Here is a 15,707-nt window from a genome sequence, read left to right as displayed (position 1 = left end):
TAATTTTTTTTTATAAAAGCAAATGGGATTTTCATGGGAGTTAGAATCCATGTCCCTCCAGAAGAACTAAATGGATTCAGATTTCGAACAGCCAACCATTAAGTCTTAGGTTAAAATGCATCACAGAAACATGTAACGAGTTCTGTATTAAATTTTTTTTTCTTAGCTCTATGGCCTTTTCCTTTGCTTCTTTGAAGATAAATCGCCTGTTAATATCAGATGCTGACTGTCAGGAAATTTCTCTTCTTATCTTTAATATATATATATAACATCCAACAAAATAATATTCTTAAATCTTTGCTATTTTAATTTATTTTAAGCAAATGTTATTTATTTGGAGAACTAGATTTAGATCTTATTTGATATTGTGTTTCAATCCTAATTTTAAAAAGTTTTTGTTTTTTTTGTTTTAAATTATTTATATATATATATATATTTGAATTAATTTGATGTGCTAGTATTAATTTTTTAAATACTATTTTAATATAATTATAAATAAAAAATAGTTAAAAAAATAATATGCTACTAATTTATTTTAAAAGCTGCCCCAAGAAAAGTGTATCTTTCGTTGAATTGTATACCGTGATTGGTTTAATAACAGTGATAAAAAGACATGGAACTTTATAAACACTTGCCTTTAAAAAAAAAAAAAAGGCAACTCCGCGACAGAAAAAATGTCACGGGTCAAACAAAAGCTTTAGAGAAAAAAACTAGAGAGAAGTGAGGGAGGGAGGGAGATTAGTAGTAAACTAATAAGAAACAGCCAAGCTTCAACATCATAAAAACATCACCTTTTTTTTTAAAAAAATCAATATATCATACAGTAATCTGTAGCTTATCATGGAAGATGCAGGAAAAAAAGATTGATGTTCTTTTTCAACAGCTCCTACTCCCCTCCTTCCTGAAAGAGTAGAGAGAGACAAGAGTTTGCTGCTTCCGATACATACATATTCTCCCTATCCGTTTGCTTGATCAGTACTTAACAGTGGCGGGGGCTCTTTAATCTCTTGGCTTCTCTGGGCTCTGCTTCCATCTTAATCTGCAATGGAGGAGGTGTCCGTGCAGGTACTGATGCAACCTCTCTTTATTCTTCGTTTCTTAAACTTACATGCAATTCTAGCTAACTGAATTCTACTGCAATTCACTCCCACCAATCTCGATGCTAATTCTTGCCATGGGCAAAGATTATGATGTTGACGATTAATGCTGCCTAATTGGCTCTGCTTCTAATCTTCCATGCGTCCCTCTCCATTCAAGTTTTCATCTCTTTCTCTGTTTTTTTGGTTTGCACTGGCTTTTATTTTTCATGTATCTTAAATTAACTCATAATCGGTGCTATCGTGCTGTTAATTCCTTGCATTTTATCCTCTCTTTTTTTAAAAAAAACCGATGAGCCAGATGACATAGCCTTGGCCAGGGTTAGAGGGGCTGTACACACCATCTAGGGTAGTTGTTGGAAAAGCTTGATTAACCAGTTCCTCTAGTCCTGCTTCCTTTTCCACTTAACAGTAGAATCTCTCCAAAAAAGAAAAAAAATAGAGTACCCCATAAAGCACAACAAACAAAATCCGGCCATGAACTCACGAAAAGTTTACCAAAGATGGGTTCGCGATTTCAGCAAGAGATGTTCGAGCTTCGGGTGTGTTGGCATTTCCGAGTGTGAGTCTAGTTTGGGGAATTTATTTTTGTAAAATAAATACTATTATATTCAATTTCGGATCTCGTTCGTGCGTCGACGACGAAAGAGAGAGACATGCCAGCAGCGGCAGGTGAATCTTTTCTGCATGGAGAGCTACAGCAGATATCCCGTGGGGTACCAAAACAAGGAACTACTTGAAAAAAATAATAATATTGGACAGCTTTAGGCCACGCCATCACGTTCAGGAGTCGTAGTTGTCTGGGTGACCCATCTCTAGCCCAGCCCATCAAGGACTACTTTCGACTTCTGCCTCACCACTAGTCGCCACTGTTATCTTCATTTCGTGCTTTTGAACCAATAAATCCACTTTTATATTTTAATTAATTAAGATTAATTAATTTGTGAAAGATATTTGACTAAACAGTTGTAATTAAGAATAACAGTCGTGTACAAAATCTATTCAGACACATGATTATCTTCGAACTCTGCTATTTTCGAAATAGATTTTCAACTTATATCATTTTCTCAAATTGAATTGAATCTCTGGTGCCTCGGTTTTCTCACATTGCATGGCGAGTGGCCCTAGAAAGGGTAGGTGGAAGCTAATTGGAGTGTTGCCTGCAAGCTTATTCTATTAGGCTCAGCTGGATTAGGCCTCTAATGCCATTTTTTATTCTAATTACCTTCTTCTCTTCAGTATTTGACCCTGATTTTCTGGGGTGACAACATGCTCGGCATTACTGTTTGAGTTCCATTGCTTCAAGGTTGCTTTCCCTTTCTCAAGCACGAGGCCGTATCAAAAGGGACATTTTCTATATTATTCTCAGTTTGTTGTGGTTTCAACCCATCCACCAATTAACCTCTTACTATTATAATCCCAGGTCTTGGAGAGATCTGGGCTGGTTTCCTTACTGTGTTTTCTTATGGATTAATTAATAACAAGTTAATCCTAATCCGAATTTACTTTAGGCATGTTGTTTTCCACACTGCAAGATTCGAGACTGTGCGTACAGAATCTCAACCAAAATCCCTCCTTGATAACTGATAAGATAAATGTCCATAATTAGCTATATATATTTATCACGTTATGAACTGTGTAGAATTGATAAGATAAATGTCCATAATTATATGCATATTTCTGATATAAAACAAATTACGAGTGACTTCTAATAAAAAGGATGTCATTTATATTTGTAGATACAAGGTTGAGGAGGTGAATGATTAAATTGAGATTATTATAATAGATATTAAGGTGAGCGTGTATCATTGATAGTTTTGCAGCTAATAAAAAATCAAGATTATTCTTCTTTTTTTAAAAAAAAATTACTCATGTATACTTGCGTCTCAAAAAGCTTGCCCCTGTATTTTAGAGCGGAAAAAACTTCTGTTTAAGCAATAAAAAATACAAGAATTTCTTACTAAACGCCTCGTTAAGTGTTTATCGAGTTAGAAGAGTGGGGATGAAACAGGCTCCAGGCTCCAGGCTCCCTGAACAAGAGGAGAACGCTGAAAGCTCTAGATAGTGTTAATGGGAACAGCGGTAACATCATTTCTAGAGCGTGCCAGTTTACTGCTTTCTTCTCTCTTCTCCTTTTCTGCTTCTTTTGATCGTTCTGTATTTTGCATTTCTAATGGCATTCCAATCTACTAGCACTTCAGTTTATAATAAAAAGCTTTTGTAGACTAGCATCATAAAATTATTCATATCAGTTTTGGTATTCTATGATAAAATCACTTCAATAAACTGTTCCAAGATTTTGCTACTTTTACTTGTGAAGTTTGTGTGGTTTAAGGAAACATGGAGCTTGTGGTCTATAATGCATCCCTGATAAGAGATGTGGACTCACGGGCTTGTTTTTCTGGTTTTGCTTCACTCACTGAACTCTAAATGATCATAGAAAGCATGTGAAAACTCCTTGGATATTTTGTTCTCTTTCTCCCACTGCTGCATTTGGGATTCCGAAGATAATTTGGTTGGCCAACATCATCGAAGAGTGAATTTACTAGTAATTTGCATGTCTTCATAAAGTTTTATTGTTTGACCAATGAAGAGATGCTATGTCCACAGACTGATGCTGCAACTTTGGATAAGACTTCTTTTGTTGTGTTGGACATGGAGAGTCTTGCACAGCCATCAGATAGGAGCTCTGGGAGCCCAAAAATGACAGTGAGCAGCATGTCCTTATGTCAATTCCAAAATCTATCATTTTCTGTCTTTTAATTTGATGAATATGACATTATTTGCTGTTTCTTGACTTGCTTGTAGAGAGCGCTGTCTCGAAAATGGTCTTACCGAGCAGAACGATGGACTGGTAACGAAGAAGAAGGCATTGATGAACCAGCGAAGAAACTCCTGATAAAAGGTACGCAGATGTGATTGCTAATTATGCTTCATACTCTGTACATGGATCCATGGGTATCAGCTTGTGCGTGTGGGTGAAGTGGCAGATTAGAATATAACAACTGAGAAGCTAGAAGCCAAGGAACATGAACGAAGCCAATACACTTTAGTTTGATGACTACAGAAAGGGTTTCACTTCCTACTTGAGACTTGATAGGCATTAATTTTGTTCTGGCTGAGAAGCTAACTTAAACATTCCCAAATATCCTATCTAGCCCTTTTCTGTTAATTCTCAGAGACATGGCATGACAGAAAAGACGTATTTGGCGCTTAGCACATGAATTATGTTTCCTGCATATTTTGTGGCAGGGAGCTCTCAGCTGGATCCTTTGAAGCAGCAACTAGTCACCAATAAGGCACTCGGTCCCTCCCTAACAACCCCTGGCGGCCCTAATCTCGCGGACCCAGTTGATGGATGGAACAAGAGGCTTAACCGGTTAATGGCGATTAGTCCTCGGAAGATCCTTTTCATATTTGCAACCATGTGAGTATCCCACGATTAGATTTTCAGACTCTTCTGAAGTTTCATCTTAAAAAATATCATAGTTACTCTGTCTGTTCTTCTATATCTTTGGCAATGATAGTTAATAGGGCATGAGCAGTGGCTGAAACATGCACCATCTAGAATCTCATACGCTGCACAAGCAGCAGTTTCCCTTGTGTGCGACTTATTGATACTCGTAATTATTGGTTTCAGGTCCAGCATGGGCACACTGATGCTCATATACTTTACCCTTGCCATTAATAGAAGCACTTAATACACGGAGGGCTGGTAGCAAGGACGATCGTCCTTCACGCGAAGCCAAGGACACAAAGAAATGGTCCACATGGATCAACTGTGTCCTCCTTTTAATTTACATCTGCTGTTTCATTACTGTTGGGGGGAGGGCTGGCCTACCGCTCCCAGCTAGACTCGACGGTAAAATGCTTCTCTCTACCTGCTGGTGGTTAAAGTTTAAATTTATGATCCGCACGTCCTCCATGACACAGCTTCTTTAGTCCTTTTTCTTTTTTTATTAGTTTCAGGCTACACATGTTTGCGAAGTGTTTGCTGCATGTTGATTCTCAGGAGCTGAATTATTTGAGTTGTTTTTTCCCCTTTTTTATAAGGTTTGTAAATCAAAATCCTTTTTCTCAATTCATGGAGCACACCCTGTTCTTTTTATGGGAGAGCTTGGATATCTTAGTATCTTATGAAAAACTAGCTAGATTTGCATATACAACAGGATGGTTGCCACTGCTGGGAGGACCGATTTCATACGGTGTCATTTTAATATTTTAGTAATTGTTGTTTTTTAAAATATTTTTTATAAATATATAAAAAAAATTATTTTTAATATCAATTTATTAAAATGATATAAAAATATATAAAAAAATAATTTTATTTTTTAAAAATCAAGCTTCTACATATACACTTTACCACCACACAGGATGAACTTGATTTCAATTAGTTTGGAAGTGTCCCCATACCAATTGCTGTAGACGTCCTGCAAACGAACAAAGAAAAATAAGTCACTGCTTACTTTCTTAATTTTGTTGCCATCATACATATGAAAATTGTCAAAGGTTATGGCTAAAATTTTCTTTGAGACAGTAAGATTTTCCTCTGTGATCGTTGATATCTTTTGCCCCCACATACGAGAACTTTTAGTGTTATACAGTATGCAGCAAATCATTGCTATGTTATTAATTCTGTTCGTCCTTATTTGTTATTATTTTTTCACATTGATGTCATAATCATAACTGATGACCTTGAGTACTTGGTTATCACGAAATTAAAAAGAAATAAAAAAAAAAAAATCCAATTCAAGACGAGAATTTCTCACATAAAAGGCTTACAATGGCGATGGAAATGGGAAGAATAGCCATAGAACTGTATGCAGTTCTCATAGATTTCCGTCCATCGACGTCCCTGAGCAGCTACGATTAAACAAATTAATTGATAAGAACAGCATAACTTGTTTTTCTTTTGTTTGGCATTGTGAGATGAAGATGAAAACGAATACCATCAAGGAAATCGGCAAGACAACATTCCAGAATATCAAAACAAGATTATAATCATTATCAGCTAGAGGTAATTTGTCTGGGAGATTGTCCAGGAGAAGATTGATTCCTAGAGTTTAATTAGCTGTATCAAATCTCTCAAATCTTTATTTGTTGCACAATTCTTGACGTTGTGCACATCTTCTACTTTAAATATTTTGTGAAAAACACAAAAGAGATAGGTTGCAAGTACCCATTATTCTTCGATCTCACTTCTAAATTCTACAGCCTCCACATTGACTAGCGTCAAATGGCTTATTCAAATATTCCCGCTGCACTTCATGCTTTCATCATCCTATGCCCTGTCAACATTCACAAACTGACCAAAGATAACTATAATGCTTGGAAATAAAAAAAAATATTTCATCGTAAAATACACGAGAGCAATCTCCATTAGCAAAAGCAGTTTAGAAGAGTGGAGTTCTCGATATGCTTTTTGAAGTTAATTTAAATATGACTTTTTTCTTTTCTTTTTATGTGCACTCTAATAGAAAAAAAGTCATTCTAACAACCCATTTGTATTTTAATATATTTAATAATAGGGATAAAAAGAATGACTCTTTAAATAATCCATTTTAATTCTTTTGACTATATATGATTTTTCTTCGATAAAAGAGTCATTCTGGCTCTTCATTTCTACAAATTTATGGAAAAAAAGCTATATAAAAAAAGAGTTTTTATCTCTTGGCCCACCCTTTGAAGATGCCCTAGCAGGATGCATGTTTCATTATCTCCAGCATCAACCTCATGATCCGAAGCACACTGAAATTACTCAAGTATGTAGCTGCTTGTTGGCCTTATTCGGTAAGTGTACGGTAAGTGTATCTCCAACGGGATAGGGATCGATATGGAAAGCCAAAAGGCATCAACTACTGCAAAATTGGCCTTTCATTAGTGAAGTTTTGATCTCCACCATGACTGGGGAATAAATCCCTTTTGTTATATTAAAAAACCATCCAAAATATCGCATTAACAATCTGAGTACTGTTGCCATGAGACTTGCATTATGTGCTCACAGCCACTCAAATAAGGAATTTCATCGAGCATCTAACACCCTTTATTTGACCTCTCCACCGTCACTCTCAACTGCTCCCTGGCAACTCGTAGGACAGCAAGGGAAAGGATTAATTAATGGTAAACCAAACCAGTTTACAGAGAATTAATGGTATTAATCATGTTTTCTCAGATTGGTGCGTACCTCAAGTCTCTTCTTCTCCATTAGTACTGATTACCAGGAAAATCAATAAACAATGGAGTTCTAACATTTAAGTTTAAGGAAAATCTCCAAGTTAGTGCCTAGGTGGTAGCAGTGGCAGGCCTAAAGACCTTTCTGGTGTTTTAACCCCCGGCAAGACAAAGATCCCGTGTTATATATATCTACTTGTTCAGAGGAAAAAAGAAATATTCATAGAATATTATTTCTAAAAATAGCTATAATTGCACGATATATATGTTTGTTATTCAGAGTGATGAAACGCACCTGGTCAAATACTGGATTACATGATTAACTATTTATTCAAGTAAATTAAGAGAAATCTAAGCATGCTCAACAAAATAATATATACCATACCACCAAAATTCAATTTTCAGACCACAACTGGTGGAGACACAATCGAGAAAGTACGCAAATGGAAGAGAAAATATTTTATGTTCATTGTTTTTTTCAAAGTTACTTGAACCTGTCGCTTTCGAACTAGATTTACTCCCACATATTTAATCAGCATTTTCTTCCCTACAAACATAATAAATAATTTGACCTGGAGACTAATTCACCAGCAAAAAGAATTACTATTGCTAAATTAAAGATGTTGAAAGGAAATAAGTAGTTGAATAAAACTAAATCGTTAATTATTCAAAAAGCTGATGAATGATATTGATATGGAATCGCAAGAATACAAAAACCCTGTGTTAAGACATGAAAGGGGCAGAGTGTACCAAAATGTACAGAACACAACAAAACAAAATCACAGGAGGAGAGATGAGAGATGGGAGTGGCTGTAATAATTTTAGCCCTCGTCTGCAATTGCGGCCAAAACAAACGTGGCTCAAATTTTATTTATTTTTATTTAAAATTAAGTTTTTTATGATGATTTTAGATTGCTTTGATGTATTAATTTTAAAAAATAAAAAACATTTTCATATATTTCTTATAAAAAATCGCATTAAAAATAAACTCTGATTTATTTCAAAGATGGAGAATATGTAAATCCAAGATGACAAAAACAAATTATAAAAAAAAGAAAAAGGAAAGGTGGAGCAACCACAATAATTGGCATCAAATGCTTATGGGGATTCCCACTGTTTCTGAATTCCAAGATATGGCACTGTTCCTGAATTCCAAGATCTGTCTCCATCATCATCAGTTATTGTTGTTATTATTATTATTATTATATTACATTCAACATTAATTGACTTCCATTTTTCTTTTTTCTATAAAAAATTAACTGGAGAAATAATAAAATACTTTCTTTGGCGTTCTTCTTCACTAACTTTATAAATCAATATTAATAATGAAAAATATTCTTTTTTAGAACCCTCTTCTTTAGATATTGATTATTTATTTTTAGGAAATTTAAAAGATAATACCTAATCTGATTCAAAGGTAACCAATTAGAAGGAAAAGATGGTTTTTTTAGAGTGGGGGTAAAGTATGAGAGTATGTATAAGAGTGTATGTGTATGTATGCATGCATGCATGCATGTATGTATTGTTGAAGCAGGAAGGGGTGAGAGAAGTGAGAGAGAGAGAGAGAAAGAAGCAGGCAAGTAACCAATTAGGGCTTCGTCGGAAAGTAAGCCCTCAAAAAGGTAAACCATTCAATTGCCCACCTTTCCTTTTTCTCTCATTCTCATTACCACACGTCCCCTTCCCTTCCTTTTTTTTTTTAATTTTTAATTTCTCCTCCGTTTAGACCTTTCTTTCACATATTTTGGACACTTACTGATAATTTTTATTTCTCTATTTTCAGCTTGGGACCAATATTTAGTTTGGGCTTTCTGTCTATTAGGGTTCAGTTTGAAATGTTCTTCTTACATCTTGGCATGTCTTTCGGTTCTTGAGCTAAATCAGCTGTTTTTGACAGTGAATTTAGATTTGGGGGTGTTTTGATTCTTGATTGGAGCTCAATTAGTTTTGAAGTGGTGATGATGGTTGTTTAAACTTAAAGCCAAGAGAGAGAAAGGAAGAAATGGCAGCAGAGTCTAACACAGGGTTTCACCGAGAGGGAACCTTACCTTCTGCACTTAATCGGCACGCAATTTCGTTTCAATCAGGCGCTATAAACAGCGGCTGCACAACGGATATGGTTCCCATTGGGATGGGGTCTTACTTTGGGATCAATACCAATACTAGTAGTAGCTTGATGTTGCCTGGGAGTTTCGGCTTGATTGGTAATAATAACAGTCCTGGTGGTAGTGGAAGTGGTGGAATTATTCAAGCTCAAGCTGGAAATTCTTCTGCCTCATCTTCGTTACTTCTTGATTCCGTTCCTGGCTTAAAGCATGACGCTGGCTTGGCTGTTGAGTGGTCCGTCGAGGAGCAGTATAAACTCGAGGAAGGCCTTCACAAGTAGGTTGTTTGTTTTCAGGGTTATTGTTTTTTTCTCCCCATTTTCTATCTTAGCTGAAACTTTGTTTGCTTGTGTTATTCATTCATGTAATGTTTCTAGATCAAGAAATGATACCCTGTGTATTATTAGTTGTTTAATATATTGTATGGGTACTTACCTCTGACATTGTTGATGATGGTTTATTAGCTTTCTCTTGTTTTCTGTGTTTTAAAGTTTGATTTGATGTGGTTATGCTGCTACGAATTTTTACCGGTCTATTCTGATATGGTCTGGAGTTGTTGCTATCAGGAAGGATTCTACTTACTTTTGCCTTTGTAGATAATTTTCAAGCACTGATGTGTCTATTTGAATTTACAGATATGCCGCCGAACCAGCTATTCTGAGATACATAAAGATTGCAGCCATGCTCCGTGATAAAACTGTTCGTGATGTTGCGTTAAGGTGTAGGTGGATGATGGTAGGTTCCCCCCCTGTTGTTCATTTGGAAGCTTTTGAAAGACATCATTCATCATACTGGAAATTTTGAATTATCAAATAGTTTTTGCTCCTTTTGGCTCCCCCTTCTTGTTCATTCTTCAAATAGAAAGTATAAATGTTGTGAGACTCAACCTTCTTTTGTTGAATTTCTTGTTCCATTCGTTTCCCTGAGCCAAATCAAGCTGCTGTAGAAGATGGCATCGGATGTTTATCATGCATGTAGGCTTTGGTTAGGTCTTGGGATAATAATAATTTAAGCTTGCTAAACAAAAAAAGAAGAAAAGAAAATTTGAGGGCAACTGTAGTTTGGTATTTTCTCCCTAGACAGATGGGTCTTTATGCCTTGATGTATTATCTAATGATCAGTTATCTATGTCATAAACCTTTTTCATTGGCCAATCTCATGGATCATGTTTACTGCTTGCTAAATATTTGTAGTTATAGTTTTCCTCACATCTGCTTATGTGACTTAAAGGTAGTTATGAAAATCTTCTGCAGAGAAAGAGAAGGAAAGCAGAAGATTATAACATGGGAAAGATGATCAACAACAGGAAGGTAATCTTAGATTGTTTTGTTTTATCACATGGTTCAGTGCTTTGAGAAAAAGAAATGGTGCTTAAGTTTCAGGTTAAAGAATGTATTGAACTTTTACTTGCCATAATTATACTTGTCCATCAAACAGAAATGTGATGCTAGGTGCTAATATAGTTACATTTGCTGCATCCATCGTTCTGGGACTTAGTTATATTGGTTTGGGTAACAATTTTGATTATGATTGTCTCCCCAAAATGCTAAACTTATCCATGTTGTGGATACCTCCTCCAAGTTGAAGTGTGTAGCAGCCGTGCCCCTTTTTTATATGGAAGCAGGAATTCTGGTTTTGATTGAATTGTCATGGCTGGACAAGTGATAAAAAATCCCATTAAGTAAACTTCATGCTTACAACTTATTCATATGTAGCATAGAACTGACAATCTAAATTCTATCTTAATGGATTGAAATGATTAATGTCTTTAGGATGTAATGTTGAATGAGGAACCAGTATTCTAAAGATCATGCTTCTTCAGGATAAGCTGGTGGAATCATCCTCGAAGATGAACATGGCTGCAGCTTTACCGCAGAGCATGGCTGCTTATCATCTAATGATGCACCATATGGACCAAAGTGAACCTTTGCCTTTTGAAGGTTAGTCTTCACATTTTATGAGAAACATCTTTGTTTAATGTCTCAATTTTTTGCGTTAACTGCATTAAGTAACTTCTGGCTCCTATTTGTCCAAATCTCTCTCTTTTCATGTGCTGGAGTTTGGTATATGATTTGCATTCAAACTGCAGATCAGCAGCATGATATAATTGCAATTTTGACTAATCAATATGTGTTTAAATATACATACATAATACATGTTTTAAAATCTGATGCTCCTGTTTTGTTTCTTTTTCTATGTAATGCTGTTTCAGAAGCTAAAAGAGAAGCTCTTTTAAGTTCAAACTCTTTATGTTGAATTTTGAAAAGGGATGTGTGCAAGTTTTTGCTAAGGTGAAGATAACTTTGAGCATCGTAGCTTTGATTCTAGCACTGTGGTTTATGGAAGTTTTTGAAAAATTCTGTAAAATCAGATGTGAAATTTCTTGATTTTGATTGGAGCATTCTTGTTCTATTTTTCGCCATGTAGCATAGCTTGATAATGTGAGAATAGGGCTATATTTTAAGGGGAGTGATAAAAGCAAGGTTGGGAGAGGTTATAACAAACTAATTTCAGTTTTGGGAGGCTAAGAAAAGGAGTAATGTATAATTTTTCTAGAGATGAAATAAATGCAGTCACTGGGATTTGGATGAGAGCTAAAGAGAAAAGTTTCTTTTGACTGGAAAGATGCTAGAAAGAAAACATAACAGAAAAGAGCTTGGTAACTGCTATGATTCTAGAGAAAAACTAAATTTCATTTCATTTAAAAGTTCAACATAACATGGCATCCAAAAGAGTTGTTTTTTGTTAAAGAGCTTTCTTCATGGTGAAGCGATTGTTGATAACTCGAAGTCACTGCCTATTTATGTGTTTTTAAGCTGCTTATAGTTACTTTGTATAAAGGAATCTCATCATTAAGAGAACTTAAAGCATGAATAATCAGATGCCTGACCAGTGACTAAACAATGTAAACAACCCTACTGTTGTTGAATTGAATCATTTTTCTAATAAATGTGCTCAAAGTTGGTTGCCAAAAGCCAATAAAAGGGCTGCTAGTTCCAACAGACACTGCTGGTAATGACCAGCAAGTTGGATTTTGCTTTAGTGGCTGATTACGAAATTCATTATCAGAGCATTCTGAATGGCTAGGGTGTATTTTCAGGTCTTGCTTTTCCCCTCGGATCTTTTTTTTGTAACCATACAATGGCTTCATCATTTTGAGATTTATCTTTCCTGGCTGTGGCTGATGTTCTGCTGACCACTTTGGCAATCTAAGCTAAGCTCAAATAAAAAGAAAAGAAAAACTGGAAATTATGGATTTAACTCATGAATATAAATGGGCCTTGAGTCTCAGATGAAATTTGTGAGATACTGCATGTCATGGTGCAGACCACAGCATGACAATGTGGTGATGTTCTATTTTGGCTGGATCAAAATGCAGTATTTTAATTTTTTGTGGAACAATTGAGAAACAACAACCTATTCCAGAGAAAGCATAGTAAATGGGCAGTTATGTGATTGAATGGCCTGATGTTAGTGAGAGGAACCTTTAAGAAGGTACTTGAAAAAAATTATATTGTCAAAAGTTGGCCGGAGAACAGTTTGCTCAGTATGGGTTATTTTCTTTCAAATCAATATTTTTGTAATGTCATATATTGTTCAAGATTTTCTGCCTTGTTGAAAATGTCTGTTTTTATCACCTCCATTCCTTTTTTCTTTATATTCTGTTGTGTCTCGTTTTCATCATGCAGATTACACTTTGCCTTCATAACTCTTCTTTCTTTTACGAGTTCCTTGGTTGCAAGTTTATATGGTTTTATTACTATATTAATTTACCTGGGTGGGTTTCAGGAATTAGTGGGATGGCTAGACTCTTGGACCAGAATGCCCAGGCTTTTAGTCAGATCTCAGCGAACCTTTCCATATTCAAGGTGAATATTGTTAAATTTTTTCTTAAATGTTGATTTAAACAATAAGTATTAGCTGAGAGCAAGCGGATGCACATTCAAAGGTTTTCAGCACTGTGTGCAAAGGACATATAGTGACTGCTATTTCTCTTAAATCTTCTTGAAATTTGATCCATATGCTTCAATAATTGATGGGTTGAAATCAGATGCAATGTATCAAAGACACCATCTTTTTTTATTCTAGGAACGCTGTCCTTTTCCCTTTCAATGGAATGTGCTCTTGAACATAATAGATATAAATTGGTCTTTGCAAAGATGACTTTGTGTATTTCTGGGACGGTTAAGCACCTGCCTTGTCTTCATGGTGAAAAGAAGAAATGCGTTTACGGTATAGCCCTAGAATGTTTTGCTTTGAATGGTTGCAGTTAGATACATGAGCCATTACAAATCGCATTTTTGCAACTTTGGTGGATACAAAAGGGAAAGTCTGAATATCAGAGCATGGCTGAAACTAAAAAATACCACAGTGCAATTTGATGGACCTATGCAAGTGTGCTGTTAAGCAATGCTTGTGATGACTTGCAAAACTGCTGCTCCACTATTTATAACCATGGGTGTTCATTGGTGGGATTTTTCAACAAATCAAGTTCTTGCTGCTAATATTTGCCACTTGGTATTAGGATTTTGATATTATTTCCCAACTTTTGTTCTTTTGTTTATTTAAGAGGTCTGAGAAGCCAGTTTATGATACTGGTTTTGAACTTGAGTTAAAAGGTTTAGAGTAGCAGAAGACTAGTTGTGGTTTCTGAGGATGGATTGTTAGTTTAACATTTTCATAAACAGTTGCAGGATAACATTGACCTCCTTTGTCACACAAGGAACAATATCACTGCCATCCTGAATGAGTACGTGGATTCTCAATAACTTTATTTTTGTATTGGTGCTATTAAATGCCATGCTATTTATTGTTGGCTATGAATTGCTAAGCTGTGAGAAATCCTACTTTGTTTTTTGCAGTATGAGAGAGATGCCTGGAATGAGTCAGATGCCACCACTACCTGTGTCCATTAACGAGGATCTTGCAAATAGTATATTGCCCAATACAGTTCAGGTAATCCATTTTCAATTTGATTTGATTGCACATTTCTGTGGATGAGTATGGGGTCTTTGTGTGTTGTTACATTAAGATTCATGTGTCAACGAATATAAAACCAAAAAAATTGCAAGAGCAAGTCATTTGTATATTACCAATGTAGACAAATGATCTAATGAACCTGGATGATTGTTGCTATATATTTTTCCCCGGTTGTCATACAGTTACATAAAGAACATATTTAAACTATATTTAAACTAAAATATCCTTTCAAATTGATGATACTTGATTTTATAACAAATTTATGGAAGGACTGTGGTGATCTAGCACGGTCTTTCTTCCTTTTGCGGTTCTTTTTATCTATACACGTACCTCTTTAAGTTGTTTTAGCAGATCCTGTATGTGTTTTTATTTTCCTCTTCCTATGAGTCCCCTCCCCGAAATATCTTCTTTTTTTTTAAGCTACCTGTGGCCTGAACATGCGATGCTGATTTCACTATGTTTTCCTGTCATAATGTGTTATTGTATCCACTGTTTATCTTGGTGTTTTTCAGTCTTTTTTTTTCCCATTTATTTCAACTACTTCCATCCTTGCACGGGCTGGTATTCTGAGGGCCCCAATTACTTCGATGTATTCACCTCATTCTGTTAGACAATTTGAATCTTGGTGGTTGATAGAGGATTGATCTGCTTCTGTTAGGCAGACTGACCTGGAACATTTATCAGTCATTAGACCTATGACTGTGCTTGTGCTGGTGAAATATCATTGTTAGATAAGAAAGCTTTTGATCAACTGTTTTTCTTAATTTTGGTTTGTTTTGTTTCCCTTGTATCTCTAGTCAATGATGTTTGGCTCGCCCTCTGGAATCCAACAGAAGCAGGAGCCAAGGTGCTGATGGAGAATTCTTGAGGTCGATTTGGATTTTATCTGGTCTGTGCAAGTACAGAAATTTTACTACTGTATATGTTAAGCAGCTGGTAGGAGGCCATTCTTCCTTTTGTGTACACAGTCATCACATTTATGGGTCCCCACAGTGGAGAAATTTGTAGAGATCCCATTTTTGGAACCTGAAATGTTTACCTCACCAGATATCTTGCCCAGGCACCGGATAATAAGAAACACCAAGTGCCCGTTGCTCCTTGGCTCCAGGGAGAGAATCTCTAACTTGATCACTGTTTTTTAGATGAATTTTGAGTTAAAAAGTTTCCTGTGTACAAATTCACGAGATAAGTGAACCTTGGAGTGGAACATCCGGTGCTTAAATTATAACTATAACTACTTCTTAGCATATTATCTTGTTGCCACCCTTCATGTACCCTATTAGATCGATAAATGATGCTTGATCCCGTTGATCTTTCCTTTTTCTTTAACGCGATGCGAAGTAATTGTTCTCAA

The 15,707-nt window shown here is 35.7% G+C and overlaps 2 protein-coding genes across 4 annotated transcripts; both read left to right on the top strand.

Annotated features, from left to right (window-relative positions):
- Positions 1-670: 670 nt before the first annotated feature.
- LOC105123666 (uncharacterized) lies at positions 671-5,226 on the top strand. 3 transcript variants are annotated; one of them, XR_841915.1, is made up of 6 exons: positions 671-1,065; positions 3,708-3,806; positions 3,906-4,002; positions 4,350-4,524; positions 4,738-4,959; positions 5,061-5,226. XR_841915.1 is itself a non-coding variant. In XM_011023359.1 (5 exons), the coding sequence occupies exons 1-5, from the start codon at positions 1,045-1,047 to the stop codon at positions 4,796-4,798; spliced, it is 453 nt and encodes a 150-aa protein (XP_011021661.1). In that variant the 5' UTR covers positions 671-1,044; the 3' UTR covers positions 4,799-5,226. The 3 variants fall into 3 exon arrangements, 2 of the variants coding, with proteins under 2 accessions (XP_011021661.1, XP_011021662.1); XM_011023359.1 differs by having other exon boundaries at positions 4,738-5,226; XM_011023360.1 differs by lacking the exon at positions 671-1,065 and adding an exon at positions 3,074-3,179 and having other exon boundaries at positions 4,738-5,226.
- Positions 5,227-8,635: 3,409 nt separating this feature from the next.
- Positions 8,636-15,707, top strand: LOC105123665 (uncharacterized). The gene is made up of 9 exons (XM_011023358.1): positions 8,636-8,890; positions 9,052-9,650; positions 10,009-10,108; positions 10,627-10,683; positions 11,196-11,313; positions 13,163-13,242; positions 14,062-14,123; positions 14,236-14,329; positions 15,151-15,707. The coding sequence occupies exons 2-9, from the start codon at positions 9,271-9,273 to the stop codon at positions 15,205-15,207; spliced, it is 948 nt and encodes a 315-aa protein (XP_011021660.1). The 5' UTR covers positions 8,636-8,890; positions 9,052-9,270; the 3' UTR covers positions 15,208-15,707.

Source organism: Populus euphratica, unplaced genomic scaffold (assembly GCF_000495115.2).
Source record: "Populus euphratica unplaced genomic scaffold, PopEup_1.0 scaffold9.1, whole genome shotgun sequence".
Taxonomy (NCBI): Eukaryota; Viridiplantae; Streptophyta; class Magnoliopsida; order Malpighiales; family Salicaceae; genus Populus; species Populus euphratica.
Note: the sequence above shows the minus strand (reverse complement) of the source record. Positions and strands in the feature narration are given on the sequence as shown.

Bases quoted from the DNA above. Each gene is read 5' to 3' on its own strand.
- LOC105123666 (XM_011023359.1), top strand. From the start codon at position 1,045: ATGGAGGAGGTGTCCGTGCAG. The intron at 1,066-3,707 runs GTACTGATGCAA...CTATGTCCACAG, and splicing joins TGGAGGAGGTGTCCGTGCAG to ACTGATGCTGCAACTTTGGA. The intron at 4,525-4,737 runs GTGAGTATCCCA...TATTGGTTTCAG, and splicing joins CTTTTCATATTTGCAACCAT to GTCCAGCATGGGCACACTGA.
- LOC105123665 (XM_011023358.1), top strand. From the start codon at position 9,271: ATGGCAGCAGAGTCTAACACAGGGTTTCACCGAGAGGGAACCTTACCT. The intron at 10,684-11,195 runs GTAATCTTAGAT...ATGCTTCTTCAG, and splicing joins AGATGATCAACAACAGGAAG to GATAAGCTGGTGGAATCATC. The intron at 11,314-13,162 runs GTTAGTCTTCAC...GGTGGGTTTCAG, and splicing joins TGAACCTTTGCCTTTTGAAG to GAATTAGTGGGATGGCTAGA.